Source organism: Pistacia vera, unplaced genomic scaffold (genome assembly GCF_008641045.1).
Source record: "Pistacia vera cultivar Batoury unplaced genomic scaffold, PisVer_v2 Contig80, whole genome shotgun sequence".
NCBI classification, from domain to species: Eukaryota; Viridiplantae; Streptophyta; class Magnoliopsida; order Sapindales; family Anacardiaceae; genus Pistacia; species Pistacia vera.
In genome coordinates, this window is record NW_022196668.1 from 514,138 (window position 1) to 541,735 (window position 27,598).

Here is a 27,598-nt window from a genome sequence, read left to right on the forward strand (position 1 = left end):
GATCTCTTGCATTCATAGTAAAATCAGCGGGACTAGGACTAGGATAATAGTTTTTCTCCTCATTGAAATTGATGGGAGAGAAATCTATCCATTGTAGACTTGTATTGAAAAAAAATGATGTTGAAGAAATAAAAATTAGAAGAGATTTGGAATATGGAAATTGGAAATATGAATTGAAAATTGCAAAACCTAATAAAAATTAAAATAAGAGCAAATTGATAACAAAATATTAGAGATAAATGAAATTGAGACTTGAGAGTTGGAATAGAATTAGAGATTAGAATAGAAATATGAGAAAATAGAGAATTTGAGTTGTGAGAAAAATATGAGAGTTTAGGGCCAATTTATAGATAAAAAGGGAAGAAAAATGACGAAAAAAGACCCCTCTAACGGCTAAAAAACGGCTATTTTCAAGGTGTAAGTGTAATTGAAAAAATAAAAAAGATTTACATTTTTTTTTTTTTTTGGCCAACCCGGCGGGTTGGCCGTTGGCAACAGCCAACCCGCCAGCAACCCGCCGGGTTGCGGGCCTCTTGCAAAGAGGACAAATTAGCAACCCGCGGGCCGCCGGGTTACCATTGTGCAACCCGGCCCGCCCGGGGGTTGCTGGCGGGTTGGGCTCAACCTGGCCGGCCATTAAGGCGGGCCGGTTTGATCCCTCTTTTTTACGGGCCGGGTTAGGGTTGGCCCGCCCAACCCTAACCCATTTTTTCCACCTCTATAATCACCCATGTGACCGATTTCCATCCAACGGCTACATATTTCTCAAACCCATATAAACACGGCTCAGATATCATCTTCAATTAAAGCACCAAAAGTCTTCCCGGACCCCAAAACTCATTTTTAAACGTCCATCTCTCTCTGTTACCCTCGAAAATACCAATCCGACGGCCCATCCTCAATCTTCACCAATATCTAACAACAGCAGTTACTACGCAAAAGCAAAAGAAAAATCACCAGAGCTTAGAGAGACGAGAGAGAGAGAGAGAGAGAAGGAGAAGGAAAAGGAGATGGAAAAGTCTACTTGGCTAAACTTGGGGAGCAAGTTGAGAGATATTAGACTCTGCTATAAGTGTACATTGTTATGATACGAATTAAAAACCATTGCTGTAGGAAATAGAGAAGCTCGTGGAGGAAGTGGTACGCTATGTCATTTTCAAAACGCATCAGAACTCGGGATGTCCGATTAAGAGAGAGGAACTTGTTCACTTGGTTACGAAAAACTATTCTCCGCGTAATCTTCCTGCTTTTGTGATTCATGCGGCCAAAGAGAAGCTCTCAAGCGTTTTTGGCTATGAATTGAGAGAGCTTCAAAGGTCCCGTTCTGCCTCAGCAAACCTCGGCCATCCTTCTCAAAACTGTGAGAATTTATTGCCTTTTTAATCTCATTATGATACTATCACACCCTGCTGCTCAAAGTAGATTTACGTTCTATTTGATTTTCGAGAAATTTGTTAATTTTTTTCTTTTTCTTTCAAATTTAAAATATCAGTTTAATACCTAATAGTTTAAAAAATCACCAAAACACCCTGTGAAGTGTACAGTGCTTAATCGAGCCGAGGCAGGCTCGCGACCCCACGAGCTGAGCTTCACTGTGTTTGAACTCGACTCGATTAACGAACTGAGTTCGAGTCGAGTCGAATCGAGCCTTATCGAGCCGAGCTCTAAATGAGCTTTTACCGAGCCGAGCCGAGCCAGCTCGACTCGTTTACAGTCCTAGTTTTGTCCTCTCTATATGACTAGTTTATTGGTTGTAACTGTGTTTAAGATTCTTGCATGATTTGCTGCCAATAAAAGTTTTAATTGTTTCACATTATTATTTCTTTTAAAATTCCAACCCCTATCAGAATCATTACTTGAAATGTATTCAATTTATGAAGTCAAACATGGAAACACTACAAATACGTCACAACTGGTAGATTCAAGTTCAAGTTCAAGTTCCTCTAGAGGTAGACAACGCTCTTTTCTTTATCCACGCTAAAGGTAAACAAGTGGTAGGTTCAAGCTCTTCATTTGGTGAATTTACAAATTATTTAAACATTGATCATTTGTCTAAAATTACGAATGAAAATGATCAATTTGATATTCATGCCTGGTGGAAAGCACATGAAAAAACTTACCCTTCACTTTTCGCCATGACACGTGATTTACTTACGCCTCCAATTTCTATTGTAGCATCCGAATCAACTTCTAGTGTAGGTGGATGTGTATTAGATGGTAGAAGATCAAGTTTACATCCAAGTGTTGTTAAAGTTATTATGGGCATGAAAGATTGGGTGACAGCAGATTTCAAGATACAAAATCGTGTTGCTGATGATATATTAGAAGATTTCAAAATTTTAGATATGGATGAAAGTGAAAATGTATGATATTTGTACATATAACGTATAAGTTTATTTTTCTATGTATAGCATAGGTTTCTTTTATTTTGTTGGTTTAATTTCATCATGTAACCATGGTATTCTTTCACTATAAGTGAAGCATTAATAAAATTTTACCGTCCTCGTTTTTTATAAAATATAATTATTAAAATAAAAATAAAAATAAAAAATTTTAACTTCTTTAAGAAAAGCCTATGCCAACCCAAGTGCCTCACAAAGGCATGTTGGTCACCCCACGAAGGCACGACATAGCACAACCCGTCGGGCCATGGGTCATGCGGTGAGCCTTGATTTTTGGTTGTTTGGCATGGCCCATGGCACAATGGGCCCTGAAAATTTTGGCACAGCACGGCCCTCCACCACCTCTATATAGCTAAACCTTTATTTATTTTTTAAACTTTAAAATTTTACATTCTTAAATCTTAATTTAAAAAATATTAGGGTATTTATAGATATACCACCACGTGATATTTTTGTACCAATGTGGGTGTTATTTTATCATTCTAAATATTAAGGGATCTACAAATATGACCCAAAAACAGGGAAAATATAAAAAGTCCCATAATGTTTTCGCGACATCCAAATACCCTATTGTTCCTCAGTATATCAAATCACCATCCAAGCCCTTCAAAATTTTAAATTTTAAAATGATTTTTGAAATCTTAGACCGTTATATAGGTGTATATGATAATTTGAATTGTGAAAAATCAATAGAGTCACTGAGTTTTGAATAACAAACATAAGTTCAAATAATTATAACCGTTTGGTTTAACTTGGTTTTTATAAAAATCCTTGGCGATGTATTTGAAATAGCCATTTATTCTAAGGGGATGGTGGAAATCCCTCAGTATTCAGAGCACAAACAGAGGATTCCTTTCTCTTCAATCCTTTCTCTCAGTATTTTCGTCTCATTTCTTTTTAATTAGTGAACTTGTGGTTTCTCTTATTGGTTTTAGTTACCTTATGCTTTATTATTGTGGCATTTCACTTTGTTAGATGATTTTCTAGGTTTTACATCTTTTTATCTAATTTTCTTCTGTAATTTACTACTGTTTGATTGATATGAAATTTCTATTATGTTTTATCACTGGTTCCCTATCACATCAACCATCTGAAAACATGCTCTGTAAATATGAAAAATAAACATTTTCCAATAATTTTAATTTTTTTGAAATACATGCTATACTATGTCATGTATTTATTTGTTGTCTATACATGATCCCAAAATACATGTCTGACTCTGGCATGTATTCTATTAATTCTAAGGCTTTTATTTCTATATTTTTTCTGGAAAACCCAAAGTTCTATTCTAGTAACACGCTTAACTTAAACATTTTCTATTTTGTTCTTTATTTCTGAATTCTATGCATCGTGTCTATGTACATGATTCTATAATTTCTACATAATTCTGTAATTTTTCAATTCTATTATGCTATGTAAAATGTGCACGTATCCAATTACATTATCTCTCACAAATTCAACTCTTCTATAATTATATGAGTAAGATATTAAAACGACACAATTCAACCAAGGAATGAATTATATATTTTGAGCAATCTAATTTCTTCTATAAAAATCTATGCCACAACTTAGGTATATATAAAAGAATTTCTTACATTTTCTACGTATTAATATTGATTTATGTAGTCTTTCTTTAATATTTGGTTTTATTTCTCTTTTTATTTTGTACTCTTCGTATTTCTTTATTAGATATTCATGATTGATTGTTACTTTTACTATATACTCTCGTTGTATTTCTTTTTTATTAGCGAATTTATGGTTTCTTTAATTGATTTTGGTTATACAATATTCTTTATAAATGTGGAATTTCAGTTTATTAGATGTTTTTCTAGGTATCCTTTTATCTAATTTTCTTCTATAATTTACTGTTGTTTGATTGATTCGAAACTTGTATCATATTTTGTAATTTTCTTTCTCCTTCTTGGTTTTTCTATTTATAAGAGGGTAAAATGGAGAATTGTCATCAGGTGGTCATAAAGGTTTAAGGTTGATGGTTTGAGGAGTTGGTTAATTATTTTAACCCTGCTCCTCTCAATTTATGGTCAATTTTATATATATCCCTTAAGTTAACCCTAAAAATAAAAATAAATAAATAAACACTTTAAAAATTGAAATGACATTAATGTAGTCAATCTTTACATAAATTACTATATTTTCTTCATCATTAAAGAAAAATAACTTTTTATTGTAATACATATAAACTTTGTAGGGCACGTTTGTTTTCACAACTGAAAACTTAGAAAAAGTAAATATTTTATATTCAAATATTTATTAATTGTTTGGTTTTATCACTTAAACTTGAAAATCAATAAAAATGACAAAATTTACTTTTTGACGTTACGTTTAACGTTTGACTTTTTAAAATGGGTAAATTTGATGGTTTTCTATATTTGGGGTATCAACTATACTTTCAATAAATATAGGGTAAAAAATTAATTCGGCCAATTTATTACTCACATTTAATTCTAGCAAGTTTCAATATTTTGTTTTAGTTTAATTAATTTGTCTCCCGCCAAATCCAATTTTTATGTCCTTCAATTAGTAATAGAGTAGAAACTTCGATAATTAATACACAATTTATGTGGGATGATATTCTCTTCACCACTTTATTAGTTGTGCGATTAGTATGCTTGCTAATGTTGCTTGTGAACAAAATCATACACATCATTGACCGGTTTGAGTGGCCGGTCAAACCGGGTGTCCAAACTTTTAAAATTTAGCAAATACACTTCTGAAAATTGTTAAGTTCCTACAGGTTTGAAATTTAGCAAATACACATCAAATACAAATTGACAAATAAACTAGTTGGCAGCGATGTCACACTAAATGCAATCCCAATCATCCCTTTAGCCCTTCCCCAGAAATTCTATGTAATATCTAGTCGAAATTAGTTCGATTTTGGCCAAATCTCACCATTGCTAACGTCTACAACCCAAGCCAAATCTCACCATTGTTGGCGTCGACAACCCTCCCCATCACCACAAAAATACTCCCCTCAATCTCTTGACCGAAACCCATCTCACTCCACTCCCATTTGCCTCGCCAATCGTCGACAACGGTCGGTTGTTGTCGTTGTAGTTTTTTGTGATTTCTGGTCTATTCACTCACCAGAAATCACCACCATTGCACTCACTGGCCCTTCCTTTTCAAAACCCTCAACATTTCGATCGTCACTTGTTCGCCAATCATCATCCAAATTTCTAGGGTTTTCGGTGAATAGGAAAATTGATAACCCATCCCGGTGAAGGCCCTGGGTCTCAATTGAACCGATTCAACCAGTTAGGCCGAGTCAGGTTTTAAAACAATGGTTTTCATATCCTTCGTACTCATATATATTATTAGTTAAAACAGATGGAGCTGGAAAAGATCTACAATATTCACCGTTACAATAATCGTTAGACTTTTGCCCTACTTTGATAAAAATTTAGAGATCTATATAATTGTTTACAAGTTTAAGCATAATAGTTTTCAATTAATCTTGTTGAATGTCACATATATTTACATTATACTTTTTGTAGTGCATAAATCACATTTCTTACTTAAGATTCGCATGTTTGGTTATTGTTGTTACGAAAACTCGCAACAACCAAAGATACTTAGTTGACCAAGACAGGACTAGGTAGGATGTGCACATGAATATAAATAATCAGCTTGGTGATGAAGTTTGTACTAAATAACAAAAGACAAAGAAGAATGGTTCGGTGGGTTAAAACCAAGCCTATGTCTACTAATATATTATTGCTTATATTTGCTACATACACAAAGTGATTACAATGAGGATAAGCGTAATAACGAGCTGAGGACCTCTCTTAGTGATTTCTTATGGTTGTCTAGATAATCACGGATCGATCTCCCAAATTGAACGTGAGACCTCCCTTTTATACACACCGTTTGACAGTGATTAGAGGTCGGTATTACGGTGTGGATTACACGCATAATCCCCCTGTAATCCGGATCTGAGTCAGCCTTCACCCACACTTAAGTCAGAGCACCCATGCTTAGGACTGATCAGTTTATTGATTAAGTCATCTCTTGTGGGAGCAACATGTGGGATGGTTCCAACCATTAGATCTTGATATGACTTATAGACAGGTGGCATGAATCTGATCGTCAAAAAATCATGCGCAACAATTATAAAAACCAAAATACAGAAAACTGTCGTGTAGCCTTATGATATTTCAATTGTTCAGTCTTCCCACAAAGGATCTTTTAAGTTTTCACCGTAATGGGCAGCAGGCAATTCTGAGTCTCTGTTAAATTGAAATCACAATCAATATAAGCATACGTTTGCAAGTAATGAGACCAAAACTTCACCCTTTTCGATATGACTGTATACTGTTGCAAAATATGAAGGCAGCAGACTAGACCAAACAAATGAAGATTAAGGGACCACTGACTGTTCACGCAAATTAATCCAAAGAATCTGTTGATAGAAACCCTTTTGTTGAAATACACAATTTGAGAGTTCTTTAGTTTATTAATGAGAAGTTAAAAGACTGTTTGAAAACCACTTTTAACCATTTTTTATTTTTTTTTCACTAAGTTTTAAGATTGTACCCAAAAACTATTTTCGGAAACACTCTTACTGAATACATTTTTATAAGATTTTTGTGTCCCTTGTTTTAAAAATAAAAAAATAAAAAAATTGTATTTAAATTTCTATTTTACTAGCAACGGTTTCATTGAAGTGCACAATTTGAGAGTTGATTAGTTTATCAAAGTTGATAGGGAAATAGAGTGACGTTGAACATAGAACGTCATGCTGTGATCTTGAATCAGACTTGAGGTTGACATCAGTTTGCATCTGAGTGCTGAGAAAAAATCTTCTCCAATTATTATTCAAATTGCGAACCGCACACTAGTATCAACAGCTAGTCAGTGCGCACCTAAATTTCTTACATTGTGGTCTCCCTGTAATAAACCTACTAGTAAGCAATTCAATGGCCGGGGTAGAAATATTTTGACATAAATTTCTGATTCTCAGTTCAATGTCAGACGATGGTTTAGAAAATATTCTGGATTCTCAAAGAAAAAAAAGGAAATTATTGAGTTTAATTATCTCTAACTTTACTTTCAAATTCATTGAATCAAGGAGAAAACAATGATAGAATGTGAGGTGGGTTTGTTGATGAAGGTAGTTATTGGCTTTAACTTCTCATCCGCGGGTCAAACACTTAGTTCAACTGGACCTAATTCTGATATCATGATAAAATTTGAAGTGTGTTTGGCTCCTTATCCAATAAGATCTTATTGAATGAAAAGATTAACTATCTTTATAAACCAGTAGGCTTGAGTGTGTCTAGTAAGTGTGAGATTCCAACAAAAAACTTTCGTTACATAATGTTGTCAAAAGTTTACAACACAATAACCCGTTGCTTAATTCAAAGATCATAATGATCATTTGTGTCATTAATTTTCCATTTCAAATGTTCAATCAGCAACATGAATTCCTGTTTTTGATAATATGTTTACTAGAGAAAAATGAATGGTTCAAATTATTGATTTTGAGTGTAAAATCTTTGTATAGGCCCTCCAAGATCAAACGTGTTTCGTGTTTGGAATGACACCCATATGCGTACAGGCCTTTGTCTCTTTTACAAGGCCACAACCACCAACTCAACCGTGTATATATAAATTGTGCACTTCCTGGAGATCATACATACATCAATACAGAAAGAACAGAAAGCTCAAGTTTTGTGAAAAAAAAAAAAAAATGGAGATTGGAAAGAAAGTCTCCCACACGGCTCATTGTTTGGTCTTATCCTACCCAGCACAAGGCCATTTGAACCCAATGCTCCAATTTTCTAAGCGCTTAGATCACAAAGGAGTCAAAGTCACACTAGTCACTACTCTTTCCATGTTCAAAACAATCCATAGAGCTTCATCCAGCTCCATTGCACTGGAGACAATCTCTGATGGCTATGACGAAGGCGGCATGGCAAATGCAGAAAGCATTCAAGCCTACTTGGATCGTTTCTGGCAGGTTGGGCCACAAACTCTTATTGAGCTTGTTGAGAAGATGAATGTCTCAGGCTGTCCTGTTGATTGCATTGTGTATGATTCATTTTTGCCTTGGGCTCTTGATGTTGCAAGGAAGTTTGGGATGCTTGGAGTTGTGTTTCTCACTCAATCTTGTGCAGTTGATAGCATATGTTACCATGCTCAAAAGGGTTTGCTCAAACTGCCACTTACAGGCAATGAAGTTTCACTGCCTGGATTGCCACCATTTCAGCCCCAAGATATGCCTTCTTTCATTTATGATTTGGAGTCCTATCCTGCTTTCTTTGATATGGTAGTCACTGGTCAATTTGCTACTATAGACAAAGCTGATTTCGTTCTTTGCAACACTTTTTATGAGTTGGAGAAAGAGGTAATTAAAATGAGTTGTGATTAGACATGCTTGATTAATTTTTTTTATTTTATTATTATTATTTTTTTTTTTAATCCAGAATTTCAAGCCCGGAAAACTGGAACCCCTGTCAAAACCTGTAATCTTTGAAAAGTAGGAAATAATAAACTTTGACCATACAGGTGACCATGAGGGGCTCAAACCCCGGACATGCATGATCTCTTTCTTTAAATTAACTAAGAGTTCTGAATAAACAGATTTTGCAATGGAATTTCATGCAGGTTGTGGACTGGCTTGCCAAGCTTTGGCCATTAAAGACAATTGGACCAACCTTACCATCCATGTACTTGGATAAGCAACTTGAAGATGATAAAGTCTATGGCTTTAGCATCTTTGAGCCAAATAGTGAAGCTTGTATGAAATGGTTAAATGATCGGGAAGAAGGGTCAGTTGTTTATGTGTCTTTCGGCAGTTTGGCTGCATTAGAAGCTGAGCAAATGGAAGAACTTGCTTGGGCTCTAAAACAAAGTGGCAAATATTTCCTGTGGGTAGTTAGAGCATCCGAAGAGGCTAAAATACCAAAAAACTTCCCGGAGAAGACGTCAGAAAAGGGCTTGATGATCAATTGGTGTCCCCAATTAGAGGTATTAGCACATGAAGCAATGGGATGTTTTGTTACACATTGTGGATGGAACTCAACTTTGGAGGCATTAAGTTTGGGAGTTCCAATGGTGGCAATGCCACAATGGACAGACCAAAGCACTAATGCTAAGTACATAATGGATATGTGCAGAATGGGACTCAAAGCTCCGGCTGATGAGAAAGGAATTGTCAGAAAAGAAGCAATAGAGCATTGCATTAAGGAAATTTTGGAGGGTGAGAGAGGGAAGGAGATTAAAGAGAACGCAGGTAAGTGGAAGAAATTGGCCAAAGAGGCCATGGCTAAAGGTGGAAGTTCTGATAAAAATATTGAGGAATTTGTAGCTAACTTAATTAGCTTTAAATGATGATTATGATTTATGATCTCGGTTGGTAGTATCTTATCATATGTACAATTTTTAGTACTCGAAACGACTTGTAGTCACAATGTTTACTTTACTATTTAAGAGTGTTTGCAGCTATTAAATTATGGTATTTTACTTTTGATTTAAAAAGCTTTCAATCAACTGTCATGACGTCATCTACTCATAAGCAAGTACATGGTTGTTAGTATCCTATGATACGTAATACGTATCCTACGATACGAGTCAATATGGGTTACCAACGATACATATCAGAAAGTGTATTATAAACCTTTCGATACATTGATATGTATCTTACGATACAATATGTATCCGTTCGTATCCTTAAAAAATATCAATACAAATCAATACAACTTTATTAATTTGAACCAAAGGCCTAAAAAAAAATCAGGTCAGATTCGGATCACCCAACCCGGTTCACTAAAACATGTCCAAATTTACCAATTTTGCATGGAAAAAGTAAAAAGAAAGATGTGTTACCCATTTTGTATAGTAATAATAATACAAGTGAAGATATAGATATTGACATTGATTTTGAAAATGATATAAATGATTGAGAGGAAATAATATAGATTTTTAATTTTGATTATGTAATACCATAATTTAAAGCCAATAATACCATAATTTGAAGTCAACAATACCACAAAATTCGTTAATTAATCATGGGGATGATATTAATTTTTAGAAAAAATTTATTATTTTATTAATTTTTTAAAAAAATACGTATCCTACGATATGATATGATACGTGATACATTATTCGAAAAATTAAGTTTTTGATATACGATACAATACACGATTTAACAACCATGAGTAATACAACATGTTGTCTGCTGACTCTCTTTGTAGATGACATGTTGGACAATTTTTATTTTTTTTTTCTTACTAAGCAAAAGCTCATTAAATTTACAGTAGTAAAATTAGCACTTGGAATTTCCAAGATAAATAATATCCTCAATTTTACAGATTCAGAAAGCTTAGAAAACGAGAAACGAAGTAAACCTGAACCAATGACAAGTTTTGGGGGTTTATTTGTAATTTTCTAAAGTATGTTAGCATTTNGCCCCAAGATATGCCTTCTTTCATTTATGATTTGGAGTCCTATCCTGCTTTCTTTGATATGGTAGTCGCTGGTCAGTTTGCTACTATTGACAAAGCTGATTTCGTTCTTTGCAACACTTTTTATGAGTTGGAGAAAGAGGTAATTAAAATGAGTTGTGATTAGACATGCTTGATTAATTTTTTTTATTTTATTATTATTATTTTTTTTTTTAATCCAGAATTTCAAGCCCGGAAAACTGGAACCCCTGTCAAAACCTGTAATCTTTGAAAAGTAGGAAATAATAAACTTTGACCATACAGGTGACCATGAGGGGCTCAAACCCCGGACATGCATCATCTCATTCTTTAAATTAACTAAAAGTTCTGAAAAAACAGATTTTGCAATGGAATTTCATGCAGGTTGTGGACTGGCTTGCTAAGCTTTGGCCATTAAAGACAATTGGACCAACCATACCGTCCATGTACTTGGATAAGCGACTTGAAGATGATAAAGTCTATGGCTTTAGCATCTTTGAGCCAAATAGTGAAGCTTGTATGAAATGGTTAAATGATCGGGAAGAAGGGTCAGTTGTTTATGTGTCTTTCGGCAGTTTGGCTGCATTAGAAGCTGAGCAAATGGAAGAACTTGCTTGGGCTCTAAAACAAAGTGACAAATATTTCCTGTGGGTAGTTAGAGCATCCGAAGAGGCTAAAATACCAAAAAACTTCCCGGAGAAGACGTCAGAAAAGGGCTTGATGATCAATTGGTGTCCCCAATTAGAGGTATTAGCACATGAAGCAATGGGATGTTTTGTTACACATTGTGGATGGAACTCAACTTTGGAGGCATTAAGTTTGGGAGTTCCAATGGTGGCAATGCCACAATGGACAGACCAAAGCACTAATGCTAAGAACATAATGGATATGTGCAGAATGGGACTCAAAGCTCCGGCTGATGAGAAAGGAATTGTTAGAAAAGAAGCAATAGAGCATTGCATTAAGGAAATTTTGGAGGGTGAGAGAGGGAAGGAGATTAAAGAGAATGCAGGTAAGTGGAAGAAATTGGCCAAAGAGGCCATGGCTAAAGGTGGAAGTTCTGATAAAAATATTGAGGAATTTGTAGCTAACTTAATTAGCTTTAAATGATGATTATTATTTATGATCTCGGTTGGTAGTATCTTATCATATGTACAATTTTTAGTACTCGAAACGACTTGTAGTCACAATGTTTACTTTACTATTTAAGAGTGTTTGCAGCTATTAAATTATGGTATTTTACTTTTGATTTAAAAAGCTTTCAATCAATTGTCATGATGTCATCTACTCATAAGCAAGTACATGGTTGTTAGTATCCTATGACACGCAGGTTACCAACGATACATATTAGAGAATGTATCATAAACCTTTCGATACGTTGATATGTATCTTACGATACAATATGTATCCGTTCATATCCTTAAAAATATCGATACAATTTTATAAAAAAAAAAAATTCGAATCGGATTCGGGTCACCCAACCCAGTTCACTAAAACCTACCCAAATTTACCTATTTTGCATGAAAAAAGTGATGAGGAAGATATGTTGCCCATTTTGTATGGTAATAATAATACAAGTGAAGATATATATATTGACATTAATTTTGAAAATATTATAGATTCTTGATTTTGATTACGTAATATCATAATTTAAAGCCAATAATACCATAATTTAAAGTCAATAATACCATAAAATTCGTTAATTAATCATGGGGATGATATTAATTTTTAGAAATTTTTTATTATTTTATTAATTTTTTTGAAAAATATGTATCATACGATATGATATGATACGATACATAATACACGATTCGAAAAATTAAATTTTTAATATACGATACAATATATGATTTGACAATCATGAGTAATACAACATGTTGTCTGCTTACTCTCTTTGTAGTTGACATGTTGGACAATTTTTATTTTTTTCTTACTAAGCAAAAGCTCATTAAATTTACAGTAGTAAAATTAGCACTTAGAATTTCCAAGATATAATATCCTCAATTTTACAGATTCAGAAAGCTTAGAGAACGAGAAACGAAGTAAACCTGAAACAATGACAAGTTTTGGGGGTTTATTTGTAATTTTCTAAAGTATGTTAGCATTTTTTTATTTTACCTAATTGGCGTTCAAAACTTTTCCTTAAAACCGGAGTGCTGACTCATCTGGGGGTTATTTTCAAAATGCGCACGTTTAATTGGACCGGATACCGGTTCGAATGACTCGGTTGAAAATTATACACAAGCCTGCCGGTTGTTTTATGCCGCCTTAATTCGGTAAAACGGCTATATTTTTTTTTGAACTTCCCTCTATGTTTACAAATTTTCTCTGAATCAAACCCTAGTGGCTCTTTCTCAATTCGAATTTTCACTGCAATCAAGCCATAAGAACTCAAAATTCTTGCTCTCTCTCGCTGAAATTCTTTGAATCCTTACTGAATTTTTGTGTGAATTTGATTTATTCTGTTATGGAGGTAACTTCGAGTTCTTCCTCTCCTCCTGTCTCGAGATCTCGACGAGAAGGAGATGAATACGATCCTGAGAAATTGAAAAATTACGAGATTATTAAGCGTATGCTAGACGCCTTCATAGAGCTTCAGAAGATAACTCAAAGGAGGAGGCTTGGAAACGCAAGATTAAAATTTTAATGTCTATGAGGTAATATCCAAAAAATTGAGTTTCTGTGTAGGCCTAATTTTTGTGTTTCATTATGGGTTTTGAATTTTTTTATTGAATTTTTTTTTTTTAAGTTTTATGAAATAGGTAGAAATAGGTCATGCAATATCATTTTATAGAATGCTTCTCTGTTTTTTAAACGTGTTCAGAAATGTTTTTCGGAGAATTGAGAAAAGTTCTAAAATTTTTTGCAAAGGAATCAGAAAAATATTTTGGATTTTTTTTCAGAACATCAAACTTTTTTAACATGCTTGATTTTTAAAGAATTTTTAAATCTTAATTGTGATTTGTTTCTGTTAAGAAGAATATTAATGAAACCAATAAGAGATTATATATATTTTAGAATATTGTTTTAATCTTAAAGGTAAATGAAATTCAATGTCTTGTTTCATTTTAGAAAGACAAACTCCGAAAAGGGTTTTCTTAATTGTTACTTTTTTATGGTTTAATGTCCTATATCTTGCAGTGTCTACTAATTAGTTTGTTTGCAGTGTTCATTGATTGATTTTTCAAGAAGCTTTCAGGTATTTGTAAATTCGTTGATATGATATGAGTAAATGGTCCTCACTGTGGCTATCTAATGCGGGCCAATGAATTTTCCTATGACATGCTCTTTTTATTTGAATTATTCACTAAGCATATTATGCTGGAATGTTTGCTTGCTTTTGCTTTCGTTAATCTGTAACTAAAAACATACTTTTTCTATATCTTTCTCTTGATTATTTCTCTAGGTTTAGTTCACCTAACACTGATATTTGCAGCTGGTTTATTGCTTGGAACTTAGACTAATTGCATTTTTTTTCCTCATATTTTGACTCGAGCTTGTCCATTAATTGAGGTTGTTGCTTAGTTTTCCTTTGATTGTAATGTTATCTTGCTTTTATAACTATGATTCGGTTTTCTGTTCATCTGTTCACAAATCAGGGTAGGAGAAGCTCAATAACAGGAAGCAGTTACGCATCAGCCATCAGGTCTTACCTGAGAGACATTTGGTTACTCACCAACCATTTATAGGAATGTCGTAATAGTACTTTTTTTCCAGGAATAGGTTGTGGGCTAATCTTACTTCCGGTAGTTGTAATTGTTTTACTTTCCTTTCGAAGCAGTATACTAGTTTGGGTGCAGATTTAGGATATACAAATCAACAGCAGTTTATTTTCTACATGGGCACTACTTTTGGTTTTGCCTGTGGAACTCTGGTTCAGTTTTTGCATCTCTTTTAGTTCTAATATAGGGCATAAAAGCGTTGGAGATGATATGATTAAGTTGTGCTCACTGTGCCTATCTGATGCGGGCCAATGGATATTCCTATGACATGCTGTTTTATTTGCATCATTCACTAAGCATGTTATGCTGGAAATTTGGCTTGCTTTTTGCTTTTATCAAATCTGTAACTACCAACATTTTTTTTTTCTCAATCTTTATCTTGATTATTCTTTAGGTTTAGTTCACCTAACCCTGATATTTGTGCCTGTTTTATTGCATGGAACTTAGTCTAATTGCATTTTTTTCATCATATTTTGACTGGAGCTTGTCCATTCAATGAGGTTTGTTGCTTAGTTTTCCGTCAATTGTAATGATATCTCAGCTTTTATAACTATGATTTGGTTCTGTTCATTTATTCACAAATCATGGTGGGAGAAGGTTGATAGCACAAAAGTCTATTTGTAAAGCATTCATGCATCAAGTGTTATCTGAGAGACATTTGGTAACTCACCTACCATTTATAGTAATGTCATAATAGTACATTTTTTGGAGGAAGGGGTTAGTTGTAATATTGTTACTTCCGTTTTGTAGTTGTATACGGTTTAGATGCAGCTTTAGGGTATAAAAAAGAATAGTTTTTGGCTTTCTTCCGGGGGCATCACTTTTGGGTTTCCCTGTAGACCTCTGGTTCACTTTTTGTATCTCTTTTAGTTCTAAGTGTTGTCCTATAAAAAGGTAATAGTTGAGAAAAATGTTCATAGGTTCAAAATCATTTTTTGTGGATGTTACTATTACTCTTATTGCTGAGAAAGGGGAACTTGGTGAATACTATTGCATGGTGGCTAAAGCTGTTGGACTGCCTTACACTGATTACTTGGCATAGGTTAATGCTATTTCTTTCACGATGTGAAAAATAGAATGGAAAGTTGAGAGGTATCCGCTCAAACTCAATACCCTCTCTAGATTTTCTTTGCTGAATCTGCTAAGTGGTAAAAAAAAAAAAAAAAAATTCAGGCACTTTTTTCAACCATCTTGTACAGAAAATGAGCTGAGCGCTTGTAAATCATTTGCAAAAGATTTCACTATCTTTGACTACAGGATCCTCTATCCTTGTTTTACACCGATGTTTTTATTAGATGTAGTCTTCTTTTGTAGTTTTCAGGTCCTGGAACACCATTGGATCGTATATACAGACCACATTGTCATCACTACTTCCTGAAGGCAATGCAACATTTTAATGAGGTTCCTGGTGCTCAGTTATATATGCTTCTTGTGTACCCTCAATTTGCTGTACCAGGTAAAACTACATTAGTGAAGGAAATTAACAAACAAGCAAAACAGGAAAAATTATGAGATGTAGTAGTGATGGTGGTTGTGTTTCAGAATCCAAGTTCCGTGAGAACTGTAGAGGAAATTGCTAACCAGTGACACTTGACACTACCTAGCAGTGACAAGTCAGAAAGAGGTACTTTATGATAAAGAATTAACAAGAGAAGCAAATCCTTGTCATCTTAGATTATGTTTGGGGAAGAATTGATTTGGAAATATTAGTATTCCTTTTGGAGATCACAACAAAGGTATAAGATTATGCTCACCTTTCGATGCCAAGAGGTCTGCAGCGATAAGTTTCCTGAAAATTTTTTAGAGTTGAAACTCTATTGAAACAAGAATCTCGGATCTTTTTCAGGGAGGTTGCTGATCAAGTAGTTGATGATTGTGATATAAACTTTACTGCCGGGAGTTCGCTGCTAAATGTGGTGGTTTGCCGATTGGAATTCAGACTGTGGGAAGAACAAATATATGTGGATCAGCATCTTACAACTTAAAAAGGCCATCCTAACAAACATCGAAGAACTGGATAAAAACGTGTTTTCTAGTCCGGAACTAAGCTACAAATATTTTCAATTGCCCTTCAAGTGCAAATTCACTTTTATTGATGATTAATGAGTTTTATATTTCCTCTTTTATCAAGTTTAGTGACAACAGGAGCTCCCTTCATGCTTAGCAATAATGGTGGATCCGGCATCAACTTTCTTATGATTTGGTTTGCTTTATTTGTTACCAATTGTTTGGTGTGTATGTAAACTTCCTGACCTCAATAAAATCTCTTTAGTCTTGTTTATTTATAGACATTTTCTAAATATATTGATACTTGGTAACACTATGATTTTGCTTGCAACTCTTAAAGAGTTTCCAGTTGATGTGGGTTGCAGTCTAGAAATATTAACCATAAATCAGATTTAGTTGGTATTTACTTGGTGGATTTGAGGAGGGAATGGAATTGGGATTCCTCATTCCTTGTTTGTGGCATTCTAGGAGCTCATTTCATTCCCATTCCAATTTCTTACAACTCCATAAATTATACATGGTCTTACTCTTTTTTTGGGTGAAAAAGAAAACGTATTTTCACTTTTTTTTTTTTTTTTAATTTTTAGATTCTATATATAAATATATAGTTGGTTTATTTTAAATACAACAGTGAGATCAATGAATATTAATTGTACCACCACAATTATCAGAAAGTATTCTATACTCTTTGAAATCACGTTGATTATCAATAAAAACGTCTCATGAAAGTATCCAAAATCCTCCTATCAAGAAGATATTTAATATTAATCCATCTGAGATGGGTATATGAATTAAACTCAAATCACAAGTTAATGCAAATTTAAGTCATTATGCAAGTGAATTTATTAAGATAGCGTTTAGTAAAGGTAAATACATTTTGGTCCCTAAGGTTTAGCCTTTCTCCGTTAAGTCCAATAGATTCCGAAATTAAATGGGGTCTTTTTAATCTTCAGTTTCGTAATATGTTAAGTTTTTTTTTTTTTTTATAATTACGTTAATATTTTCAGTTAATTCACATAAAACATAATGGGGGCATTTTAGAACTTGTCTTGGGTGACACCAAAATTCGTTAAATGTAAGTTAATAGATATGGACCCAAGTGTCACTTTCCGAATCTACTGGACCTAACCATTTAGGGCAAACCTCAGGGACCTAAAGATACTTACCTCGGGTTTGTTGAGATATAGGAGGAACAATACATTACCACTAATGCAGCCCTTGCATCAAGTGAAGGTCAAACCCTCAAACTTTACCTCTCTGTAGGCTAGGATAACTAAATTTACACCAACATTCAATCAATACAATTCTGCATCACTACATGACGTAAAATTCATAAACGAACAACGTAAAACTTGAAAACCGAAATCGTAAAACTTAAAATTTGTAAACTCATAATGTAAAACTTGTAAACCAAAAAAGTAAAATCTGTAATATGCAATTTTTCCAGTCCTGTATAATAGCCAAAGCCAATCAAGTTGAGTTTTTGTCCAAATAACAGCGCATATAGATACACTGCTTTACTTACTAGCGTGCTTTAGAGGCAACAAAAACCTCAGGCTACTATATCTCTCAACAGCAATGTCAAATAAAGGATAAAAAATGGAATGCAGTATAATACCATCAAATAAACCACGTGTGAATCAAAGGAAAGCTGTAATAAAGAAAAGTACATCTTTTGTAGACCAGAGATAGAGCTAATAATAAATGTTGGAAGTGGAAACTATATATTGATGCCATTTCAATAATGTATCAAATTATCAATACAGAAAGGTCATACCAGCAACTAAACCATCAAAACTATATGTAATATTAACATTTATTTAGACAGTGCACAATAGATAATTACATATAAATTATGACAACAAATGCAACTATGTTTGTCATACCTTTTTTCAGTTATTATCCGTAACGAGCAACAATAAGTTCTTCGATATAATCAGCATCACCAGTGTCTGAGGGCATCAATATCTCATCCTCGATGGTGAAATGGTACCGCTCCCCGATAGCTCTTAGAAACTGGTATACTTCAATCATGGTAGGCCTCTCCTTGGCAACCTCTGGAAGGACACAGTTACATGCAACTTTAAGAAACTGGAAAAGCTCGGTATCAACACCCTTCCCAACCAAAGACTTGTCAATAGCATCTTGGAGTTGACCACTCTTTGACAGTTGTGACATCCATTCCACCAAATTTCCCTTAAAGGTTTCAGGAGCTTTAGCCACATGGGTGGGTTTCTCACCAGTCACCAACTCCAGAAGCACAGTTCCAAAGCTGTAAACATCACCCTTTGGTGTGGCCATAAGAGTTCGCGCATACTCTGGAGCAACATAACCCAAGTCTCCAAACTCTCCATTCACAAAGGTACTTAAATGAGTATCAACTGGATTCATAAGCCTAGCAAGCCCGAAATCAGATATTTTAGGCTCAAATTCCGCATCCAATAAAATGCATTTGGAGCTAATATTTCGGTGAATGATACGGGGATTGCAGTTATGATGTAGCCAAGCAAATCCTCTGGCTGCCCCTATAGCTATTTTGAGCCTCAGGGACCACTCCATAGGCTTGCCTCCATCATTAGCAGGATGTAAATTATCATACAGGGTACCATTGGCCATGTGCTTATAAACCAAAAGTCTCTCCTGCTTAGCCATGCAAAAGCCTAAAAGAGGAACCAAGTTACGATGTTTCACACTTCCCAAAGTAGCCATCTCGGACAGAAATTCTTTCTCAGAACGCTGAGAATCCTGTAACCTCTTAACCATAAGTGAAGAGCCATCTTCAAGCACCGCTTTGTACATTGTCCCAGTTCTTCCTGAACCAATAATATTGTATTTGCTGAAGTTGTTAGTAGCCTTCATGAGATCGCTTAATCTCATTTTTGTAACTGACTTCTCAAACATGGAAACCTGGTAAACAATACTTTTTAGTATAATACAGGTAGTAGATAGACATGTAAGCAAATGATTATAATGATAATATAGAACTGCAAAATGATTCCTATTCATGAAGGTAAAGTGAAATCTTTAGTGCTTTCTAAAATACATATTAAATTAGCTTGCCTTAATGCCTTTTGATCCCGTCAAGCTCTTTGCCCATTTATTTCCTTCAGGATCATCATCCTTCTTCTTCTTCACAGCATATCTACGGTAATAGAAAAACAGACAAATAGCCACAACTATCGCAGCAAAAGTGACCCCGCCAATTGCTGCCCCAGCAATAATTCCAGTGTGAGGGTCCTTTGAAGGTGTCTGGCAAGGATTCAACGGTTTCCCACAGAGTGCTCGATTATTTGCAAAATCATCTGGCTTAGCAGTATAATTGGAAAATATTGGAATCTGCCCAGACAGCTGGTTATTAGCTACACTAAATGTTTTCAGCCGACCAAGCTGCCCTAGTTGTGCAGGAATCGGACCAGTGAACTGGTTGTGGTCAAGTTTCAGGCTGTTCAAATAGCTACAATTAGCAAGATTCTCCGGAATAATCCCCGATAACTTATTTGATGAGAGATCAAGAGCTGTCAAAAACCCAACATAATGAGAAATATCTTCTGGAAGACTTCCAGAGAGATTGTTGCTTGAAAGATCTAACCCAGTCATACTCGAGCAGTTCTTAATGCCACGAGGAAACTCACCCTTGAGTCCCATAATCCGAAGAATCGGAGATTAAAACCTTATTCTCATCGGGGTGCCAACACTCACCCCACAAACTTACAAATGTATCCTTCAGTATTATTGTTAAAGTTCCAAGAAGCATTCAAGTAATTATAGGACCCTCAAATGAAGCTTTTATACTTTTCAAGCAAGCAATATCTTGCACAGTAGCATAGCTCAAAGTACAACTAACTAATTCCATAGAGAATCCCAACAAAAGAATACTCTTTAACTCCATGTCTATGAAAAAACCCACCAAAACCTATAACAAACTAACAGCTAATTATTGTATAACAAATTTTCACTTACTAACTCCACAAAGAAGCAGTCCTTACAACATCAAACCCGCACAAAAATTCGAAAAAAAAAAAATTAACAAAAAAACATCAAATTCGGTAGTAACATGAATTTCAAAGCAATAATTCAACACAAAAAACTGCAATTGCAAACCCAGTTGACTTGATTACTTAAATTTAAAAGGCCCACCTGAGGTTCCAAGAGCCCAGCTGAACAACATCAAAGACCCATAAAGGGTATTCAAAACACGGACAAGCAACGATCTTGCCTGGTGAAAATGAAGAATCACTACCGCCATCATCACCATCATAGAGAGCATAACATAATTTCAACTATTAAAAGGCAAAGAAAAACAAGTGAGGAAGGAAGTTAAAAAGAAAAAGAGAAAAAAAGGGTTAAGTGTAGAAAGAGAAGGCCAAAGGAGTTATCGGTTCAAACAAGGAGGCCATGTTTTTCCAAGCTCCGGCGACGACTGAGACTGCGATAGCGCGTAGACTTTGAGTGCTCGCTTGACTTGCTTTTGTATCCTTTAATTATTTTATTTTACATACAAAGTTTATTTAATTTCTTTTTAACCCCTGTATGTTTGATATTTTTATACGAGTACCGCTTGGTTTTGAAAATACGACCTTAACTCTCATTCCATTAGCATTTTCCATTAACCTTACTTAGCATGTGGTATTGTGGTAAGGTAATATTGGCCATGTTAGCTTTATTATTTATCTCTTTCTCAGTCCTATTATCCAAATAATGTTTGGCACATTATTCCGAAATATTACCCTATCTTTTTAATTACTTTTAAACCCCATAAGGTTATTAATTTCACAAATACACCCTGAAAAAAAAGTTTAAAATTTAAAAACACCCCCGGACCCAACGTGCCAGATTCCGGCAACCATCGTCGGTGGTAGCTGGAATCTATACAACGGCCTACCTGCAAACCATAATGGCCGGAAGTTCACCGATCTAGCTTTTTTCGCCAGATCTGACTGTAACGAGCGCCAAAGAAATGACGTCGTTGAGGTCAACGACGGCCAAATCTTGGCCATCGTTGACCGAAAACGACGGCCAACTTTAGCCTTTTTCGGCCGTCGACGGCCACGGCACGCCGTAGATCTGGCCTTTTCCAGTCAATTCATGGTGGATCTGGCTGGAAAAGGCTTTAACGACACGTTACAACATAGATCCACCGGTCTGTGTCGTAACTCGATTTTTCGGCCAGATTCCGCGGTGGTGGCCGGAATCTGGCACTGCAGGTGGTGGGGTATTTTTCATTTTACATGTTGGGTATTTATTAAATTAGCAAACTTAGGAGGTTTTTTTTAAAATTTTAAATTTTACCTCGAATCCTCCCATATTCAATTATCCAATACTATCCCCAAAATCCTATCAAAAAAAAACCAAAACGCACCCGATATATCTAAGTTTTATGAAGAGCATTTTGGACCTTTTAAACTTTATTAGAAACCCTCATTTTTTTCTCTCCACTCTTTTATTTTTTTTCTTCTTTTCTCCCACCTTTCTTTCTTCTCATTATGGCTATCGTTTAGTCCTCACGTGTCAGAGTTCACGACGGCTGATTTTGGCCATCGCGTAAAGCCTCCACACCAATTGTATTTTTCTCCTCCATTTTTGCTTTCTTATCTAGACACATTTGCTAACTCACCTACCATTATATTAATGATAACACTACATTTTGGAGGAAGGGTTGGTTGTAATATTTACTTCCGTTTTGTAGTTGTATACGGTTTAGATGCAGCTTTAGGGTATAAAAAAAAAAATTGTTTTTGGCTTTCTTCTGGGGCATCACTTTTGGGTTTCCCTGTAGACCTCTGGTTCATTTTTGTATCTCTTTTCGTTCTAAGTGTTGTCCTATCAAAAGGAAAAGTTGGGACAAATGTTCATAGGTTCAAAATCATTTTTTGTGGATGTCACTATTCCTTATTGCTGAGAAAGCGGAGCTTGGTGAATACTATTGCATGGTGGCTAGAGCTGTTGGACTGCCTTACACTGATTACTTGGCATAGGTTAATGCTATTCTTTCACGATGTGAAAATAGAATGGAAAGTTGAGAGGTATCCGCTCAAACCTCATCCCTCTAGTTTTTCTTTGCTGAATCTGCTAAGTGGTTAAAGAAAAAAAAAAAAAAATTCCGGCCCATTTTTTCAACCATCTTGTACAGAAAACGAGCTGAGCGCTTGTAAATCATTTGCAAAAGATTTCACTATCTTTGACTACAGGATCCTCTATCCTTGTTTTACACCGATGTTTTTATTAGATGTAGTCTTCTTTTGCAGTTTTCAGGTCCTGGAACAACATTGGACCGTATATACAGACCACATTGTCATCACTACTTCCTGAAGGCAATGCAACATTTTAATGAGGTTCCTGGTGCTCAATTATATATGCTTCTTGTGTACCCTAAATTTTCTGTACCAGGTGAAACTACATCAGTGAAGGAAATTAACAAACAAGCAAAACAGGAAAAGTTATGAGATGTAGTAGTGATGGTGGTTGTGTTTCAGAATCCAAGTTCGTGAGAACTGTACAGCAAATTGCTAACCAGTGACACTTGACACTACCTAGCAGTGACAAGTCAGAAAGAGGTTCTTTCTGATAAAGAATTAACAAGAGAAGCAAATCCTTGTCATCTTAGATTATATTTGGGGAAGAATTGATTTGGAAATATTAGTATTCCTTTTGGAGATCACAACAAAGGTGTTATGCCTGAAAAAGTTGGACTGACACGGAGTCTTGTCAACATGGAATGGTCAGAAAAATCAATGGGTGCTCACAGAAAAAGGCCAAACATTCACAGTTTTTCTATTAAAAAAAACCCATTTTTTAAAAAGTTTTCTGCTCCATAATTTATTTTTAATATAAAATTATTTTCTAAAATTAAAAATTAGCCTATTAAGAATGTTTAAACTTAGACCATCTCCAACCACAAACATTAAATTAGTGCAAGTTTTACACCAAATTAATGTAATTTTTTGTGTACTTTACTATTGCATCTCTAACCCATCACACCAAAAAGAATATTCCTTAAAATATTCTCTTTCTTTTTCTTTTTATTAATAATCAACAATCAATCTATTTTACTAATTATTTTTGTATATATTAATTAAATCTCAGGAATAATATTTTTATTAAATAATAATTACTTTGAAAATTATACTAATTTAATAAAATTAAGCATTTATTTAATCAAATAAACATTATATTTAATATTAAAAAAACATTACATGTAATATAAAATACCACAAAAAGAAGGCAAATTTGGCTTTGGCAGAATATCGAAAAGAATACAAAATTTTACTCAAGGATTTGAATTTCATAACCAATCCAAGTCTACGTGAGTTTTTTCAAAATGAGCAATCAAGAATTATGCAAAAAAAAGTTCAATAACAAGGTCAATGATCTCAAAATAGCTTTGGTTCTTTCCAATATTTTGATGATTTTAGAGGATCTGGAACTAATCTATCGAAATACTAAATTGTTATTTTAGTTTATGATGTATTTTCTTTTAATTTTAGTATTTTTAAATTAGTGTTAATTTTTATTTTGAGTTATTGTAGTTTAATATTTGTATTGAATAAAGTTTTGTTTTTAATTTTTCATCCTTTTTTTAATTATATAATTATTATGAATTTATTATTATAAACATAAATATAAATAATAATCAAATTAACATAAATACAAATAACAAAAATAAAAAACTAAAATACATTTTATAGTAGATGAATAGTATCACACCAAATTAGTGTGAATGAACAGTATTATACCAAATTTGACGTGACACTGTTCACTTACACTAATTTGATATAGTTTTTTGTGTTGGGTTAAAGCATATTTTCTACACCATTTACACCAAAATGGTGTTAGGTTGGAGATGCTCTTAAGAAAAATAAAAGAAAATGAGAGAAAATTGAGAAAGAATATTGAAATTTGTAGATGTTATATTACTCATTTACCAACGTACCATTCAATATTATTTATTTGACGTTTATTTGTTGATAGTATCATCCATTAAAGTTACATATTCTAATAACATTGAAATTATTTAATCGATGGAGTAAAGCGGAATTGTAACTTGGAATAATTGATTGATACCAATGTGACAAACGGTAAAGGTTATAACATTGAAATGATAATTTATAAATTTTTTATATTGCCGGTATGGGATGGTTATTTATTATGTGTAACACTGATAAAACAATAATATATTAAAGAAAGTTGGGATTTCGACTTTAAATCATATCTTCTGTAATTAGACACATTAATTATAAATATCATTAACAAGGTGGTTATCATCCATAAACATATTAACGAATAATAATTTTATAAATATAACATTTTTTTTTTAACTAGTAATTACCACGAAAACCATGTATTTATTTAATATGTACCCCATATTAAAAAACTGTTATACCCTTTTTTCTCAATTCCCTAAACCTTTATTTTTTTTTTTCTTACACCGAAGTTTGAAATGTTTTGTTTGGAAACTAATATTATCAGCATTAAAATTCTTCTAAAGGGATGGAATATGGAACCGAACGTTCTTGCTTAGGGTTTGCTTTAAGAGATTAAATTTAATATTATTTAGCCTTGCAAGTTAATTAAGAGTTAAAGTATTGTTTAATTTTCTACAATGAAAAAAAAAAAAAAATTCTTAGTTCTCATGGAAATTGAAATTGATTTGAATAAAATGAGTTAAAGCCCAACAGGATAACATCACACCTACTACAAATTAATCTCTTTTTTCTATTTATTTCTTTATTAATATTATACTTACAAATCATCCTCATTAACAATTTCTCACAAAAGCGAAATATCAACTTGTAATTAGTTAACTCGTAATAGGTTTCGTCTATCCAAATGCGATCTAACCAATTACGAAATGTTATATCAGTGTTTATAGGAGAAAGTTGTGAAAAATATTTTCCAATCTATCTTTATTTTTTTAGCAGTCTAATCTTTGTGAGTGGAAAATGTATATAACCTAATTGTAAATAATACCTAAGTTTATTTATCTTTTTTCACTTGAGCGCATACTTATTTGAGCTAGGTCAGCTTGTTGGCAAGCGCAATTCCACCGAGGAAAACAAAAGGTGCCACCGCCACTCACTTTGTTTACTTCGCCCGCCGCCGTGCCGCTACTCTTTGCCTACCATTTCCGGTGTTGTTTTCAGACCGCGCGTATACTCTATTTTTTTCACTAAAAGATTCTTTAATATATATTTTTTTTTTTATGGGAAAAGATTGTTTAATATATGGACAAATAAATTTATGCCTGTTTGTGTAGCATCTTTACATGTTTTGTTAATATATTTGGAGTCTTTTAGTGTAAAATAAATTTTTATTTTTTCTGTTAATCAGTTTAGTTTCTTAGATATGTTTAATGTTTGTTCACTGGCAATTGGAAATGAAAATTTTCAAAAATAAAATCTTGTCACATTATTTGGCCACTTTTAACGTTTGCATTTGATGTTACAACTCTAGTTATTTTCTCTCAAGTGCAACACCAAATTTCACCAATTTGTGGTACCACACAGACCCTTTTTTCTTCTTTTATAGAATATTTTTTCTCAATCACTTTCCCTTATTTTCTCTCAATCCAAACACTAGATTTCGTTACTTGAAACTCGAAAAGATCAATTTAAAAATCTTGAGTCTTGACTTACATTTTCACATTTATTAATAATAAACAAGTTCTACACATTCAACAAAAGTAAGAACAAAGGTATATAAACTGGAATTAAAGCCAAGTAAATAAGTGTTTCATAAGTATACAATAGATTGTAACTACTACCCATAACTGGGTGTTTGCTTCACATAAAACCATTGATAATATAATCTTAGCAAGACTTCAACGGTTCCCCACACAGTCCTGGATTGTTTGAAAAATCTTCGGCCTTAGGAGAATAACTATCAAAGTGTGGAATCGGCCCAGACAGTTGATTATTAGATACACTAAACGCTTTCAGCCGACGAAGTTGCTCTAGTTCCACCGGAATCTGACCCGTGAGTTGGTTGTGATCAAGTTTCAGAGTGTTCAGATAGGTACAATTAGCAAGATCTATCGGAATACTCCCTGAGAAGTTATTTGATGAGAGATCAAGAGCTGTCAAATACACAACTAAATCAGAAATATCTTGTGGAAGACTTCCAGAAAGATTGTTGCTTGAAAGATCTAACCCAGTCAGACTCGTGCAATTTTTAATGCCACGAGGAAACTCGCCCTTGAGTCCCATATCGGAAAGGCGGAGATTCAAAACCTTATTCTCATCGGGGTGCCAACACTCAACCCCAGCAAACTTACAGATGTATCCTTCAGTATCATTGTCAAAATTCCAAGAAGCATTCAAGTAATTATAAGGGTCCTCAAGTGAAGCTTTTATACTTTTCAAGCAAGCAATATCTTGCAGGGTAGCATAGCTCAAACTACAGCCAAGTAATATCCATAGAGAAAGAGAGAACTTTTTTGACTCCATGTCTACAAACTACAACTGCTAATTATTGTCACTTACTAAACTCACAAAAGCAAAGTCCTTACAGCATCAAACCCTGAAACAAAATTCCTAATATCAAATTTGGCAATTTAACATAAAGAAGTAAAATTTGAAACCCAGTTGACTTGATCAACTTAAAATTTGAAAGGTGTACCTGAAGTTCCAAGAAGCCGAGCTGAACAACATCAAAGAACGCACAAAGGGTATTAAAAACAACGAGCAAGCATCGATCTTGCCGGGTGAAAATGAAGAATCACCACCCCCATCATCAAGAGCATAACGCATAACATAATTTTAAGAATTAAAAGCCAACTTTTAAAGAAAAACAAGTTAAGAAGAGAAGTTAAAAGGAAGAAAAGGGGGGTTAATTAAGTGTAGAATGGGCTACCGGGTTAAATTATTTTCCAGTATAGACTTGGTCTCCGACGACTGAGACTGCAATAGTGCCTAGACTTGGTCCTCGCTTGACTTGCTCTTGTTCCTAAGCTTTAATTAAATTTTTTTCCTGATTTCAAAATTAACGAAAATTTTCTAATAATTAATTAGTCATTTATGTATCA

At 34.0% G+C, this 27,598-nt stretch overlaps 3 protein-coding genes across 3 annotated transcripts; 2 read left to right on the forward strand and 1 right to left on the reverse strand.

The window, feature by feature from the left end:
* Window positions 1-8,080: 8,080 nt before the first annotated feature.
* LOC116117174 (UDP-glycosyltransferase 74E2-like) lies at window positions 8,081-9,826 on the forward strand. The gene is made up of 2 exons (XM_031403205.1): window positions 8,081-8,772; window positions 9,033-9,826. Exons 1-2 carry the CDS (start codon window positions 8,116-8,118, stop codon window positions 9,756-9,758), a joined length of 1,383 nt encoding a protein of 460 aa, XP_031259065.1. The 5' UTR covers window positions 8,081-8,115; the 3' UTR covers window positions 9,759-9,826.
* Window positions 9,827-9,922: 96 nt separating this feature from the next.
* Window positions 9,923-11,959, forward strand: LOC116117141 (UDP-glycosyltransferase 74E2-like). Its single transcript, XM_031403158.1, has 3 exons — window positions 9,923-9,946; window positions 10,821-10,973; window positions 11,234-11,959. The coding sequence occupies exons 1-3, from the start codon at window positions 9,923-9,925 to the stop codon at window positions 11,957-11,959; spliced, it is 903 nt and encodes a 300-aa protein (XP_031259018.1).
* Window positions 11,960-18,253: 6,294 nt separating this feature from the next.
* On the reverse strand, window positions 18,254-27,305 carry LOC116117142 (probably inactive leucine-rich repeat receptor-like protein kinase At5g48380). Its single transcript, XM_031403159.1, is given in 8 exon segments — window positions 18,254-19,485; window positions 19,639-20,241; window positions 20,243-20,276; window positions 20,278-20,344; window positions 20,347-20,491; window positions 20,716-20,735; window positions 26,369-27,093; window positions 27,193-27,305. Coding segments are annotated over 7 exon segments (2,529 nt in total). The 5' UTR covers window positions 27,021-27,093; window positions 27,193-27,305; the 3' UTR covers window positions 18,254-18,477.
* Between the last annotated feature and the right edge of the window lie 293 nt (window positions 27,306-27,598).

Coding starts and splice junctions, on each gene's coding strand:
- LOC116117174 (XM_031403205.1), top strand. CDS start 8,116: ATGGAGATTGGAAAGAAAGTCTCCCACACGGCTCATTGTTTGGTCTTA. Junction 8,773..9,032: donor TTTATGAGTTGGAGAAAGAG/GTAATTAAAATG, acceptor AATTTCATGCAG/GTTGTGGACTGGCTTGCCAA.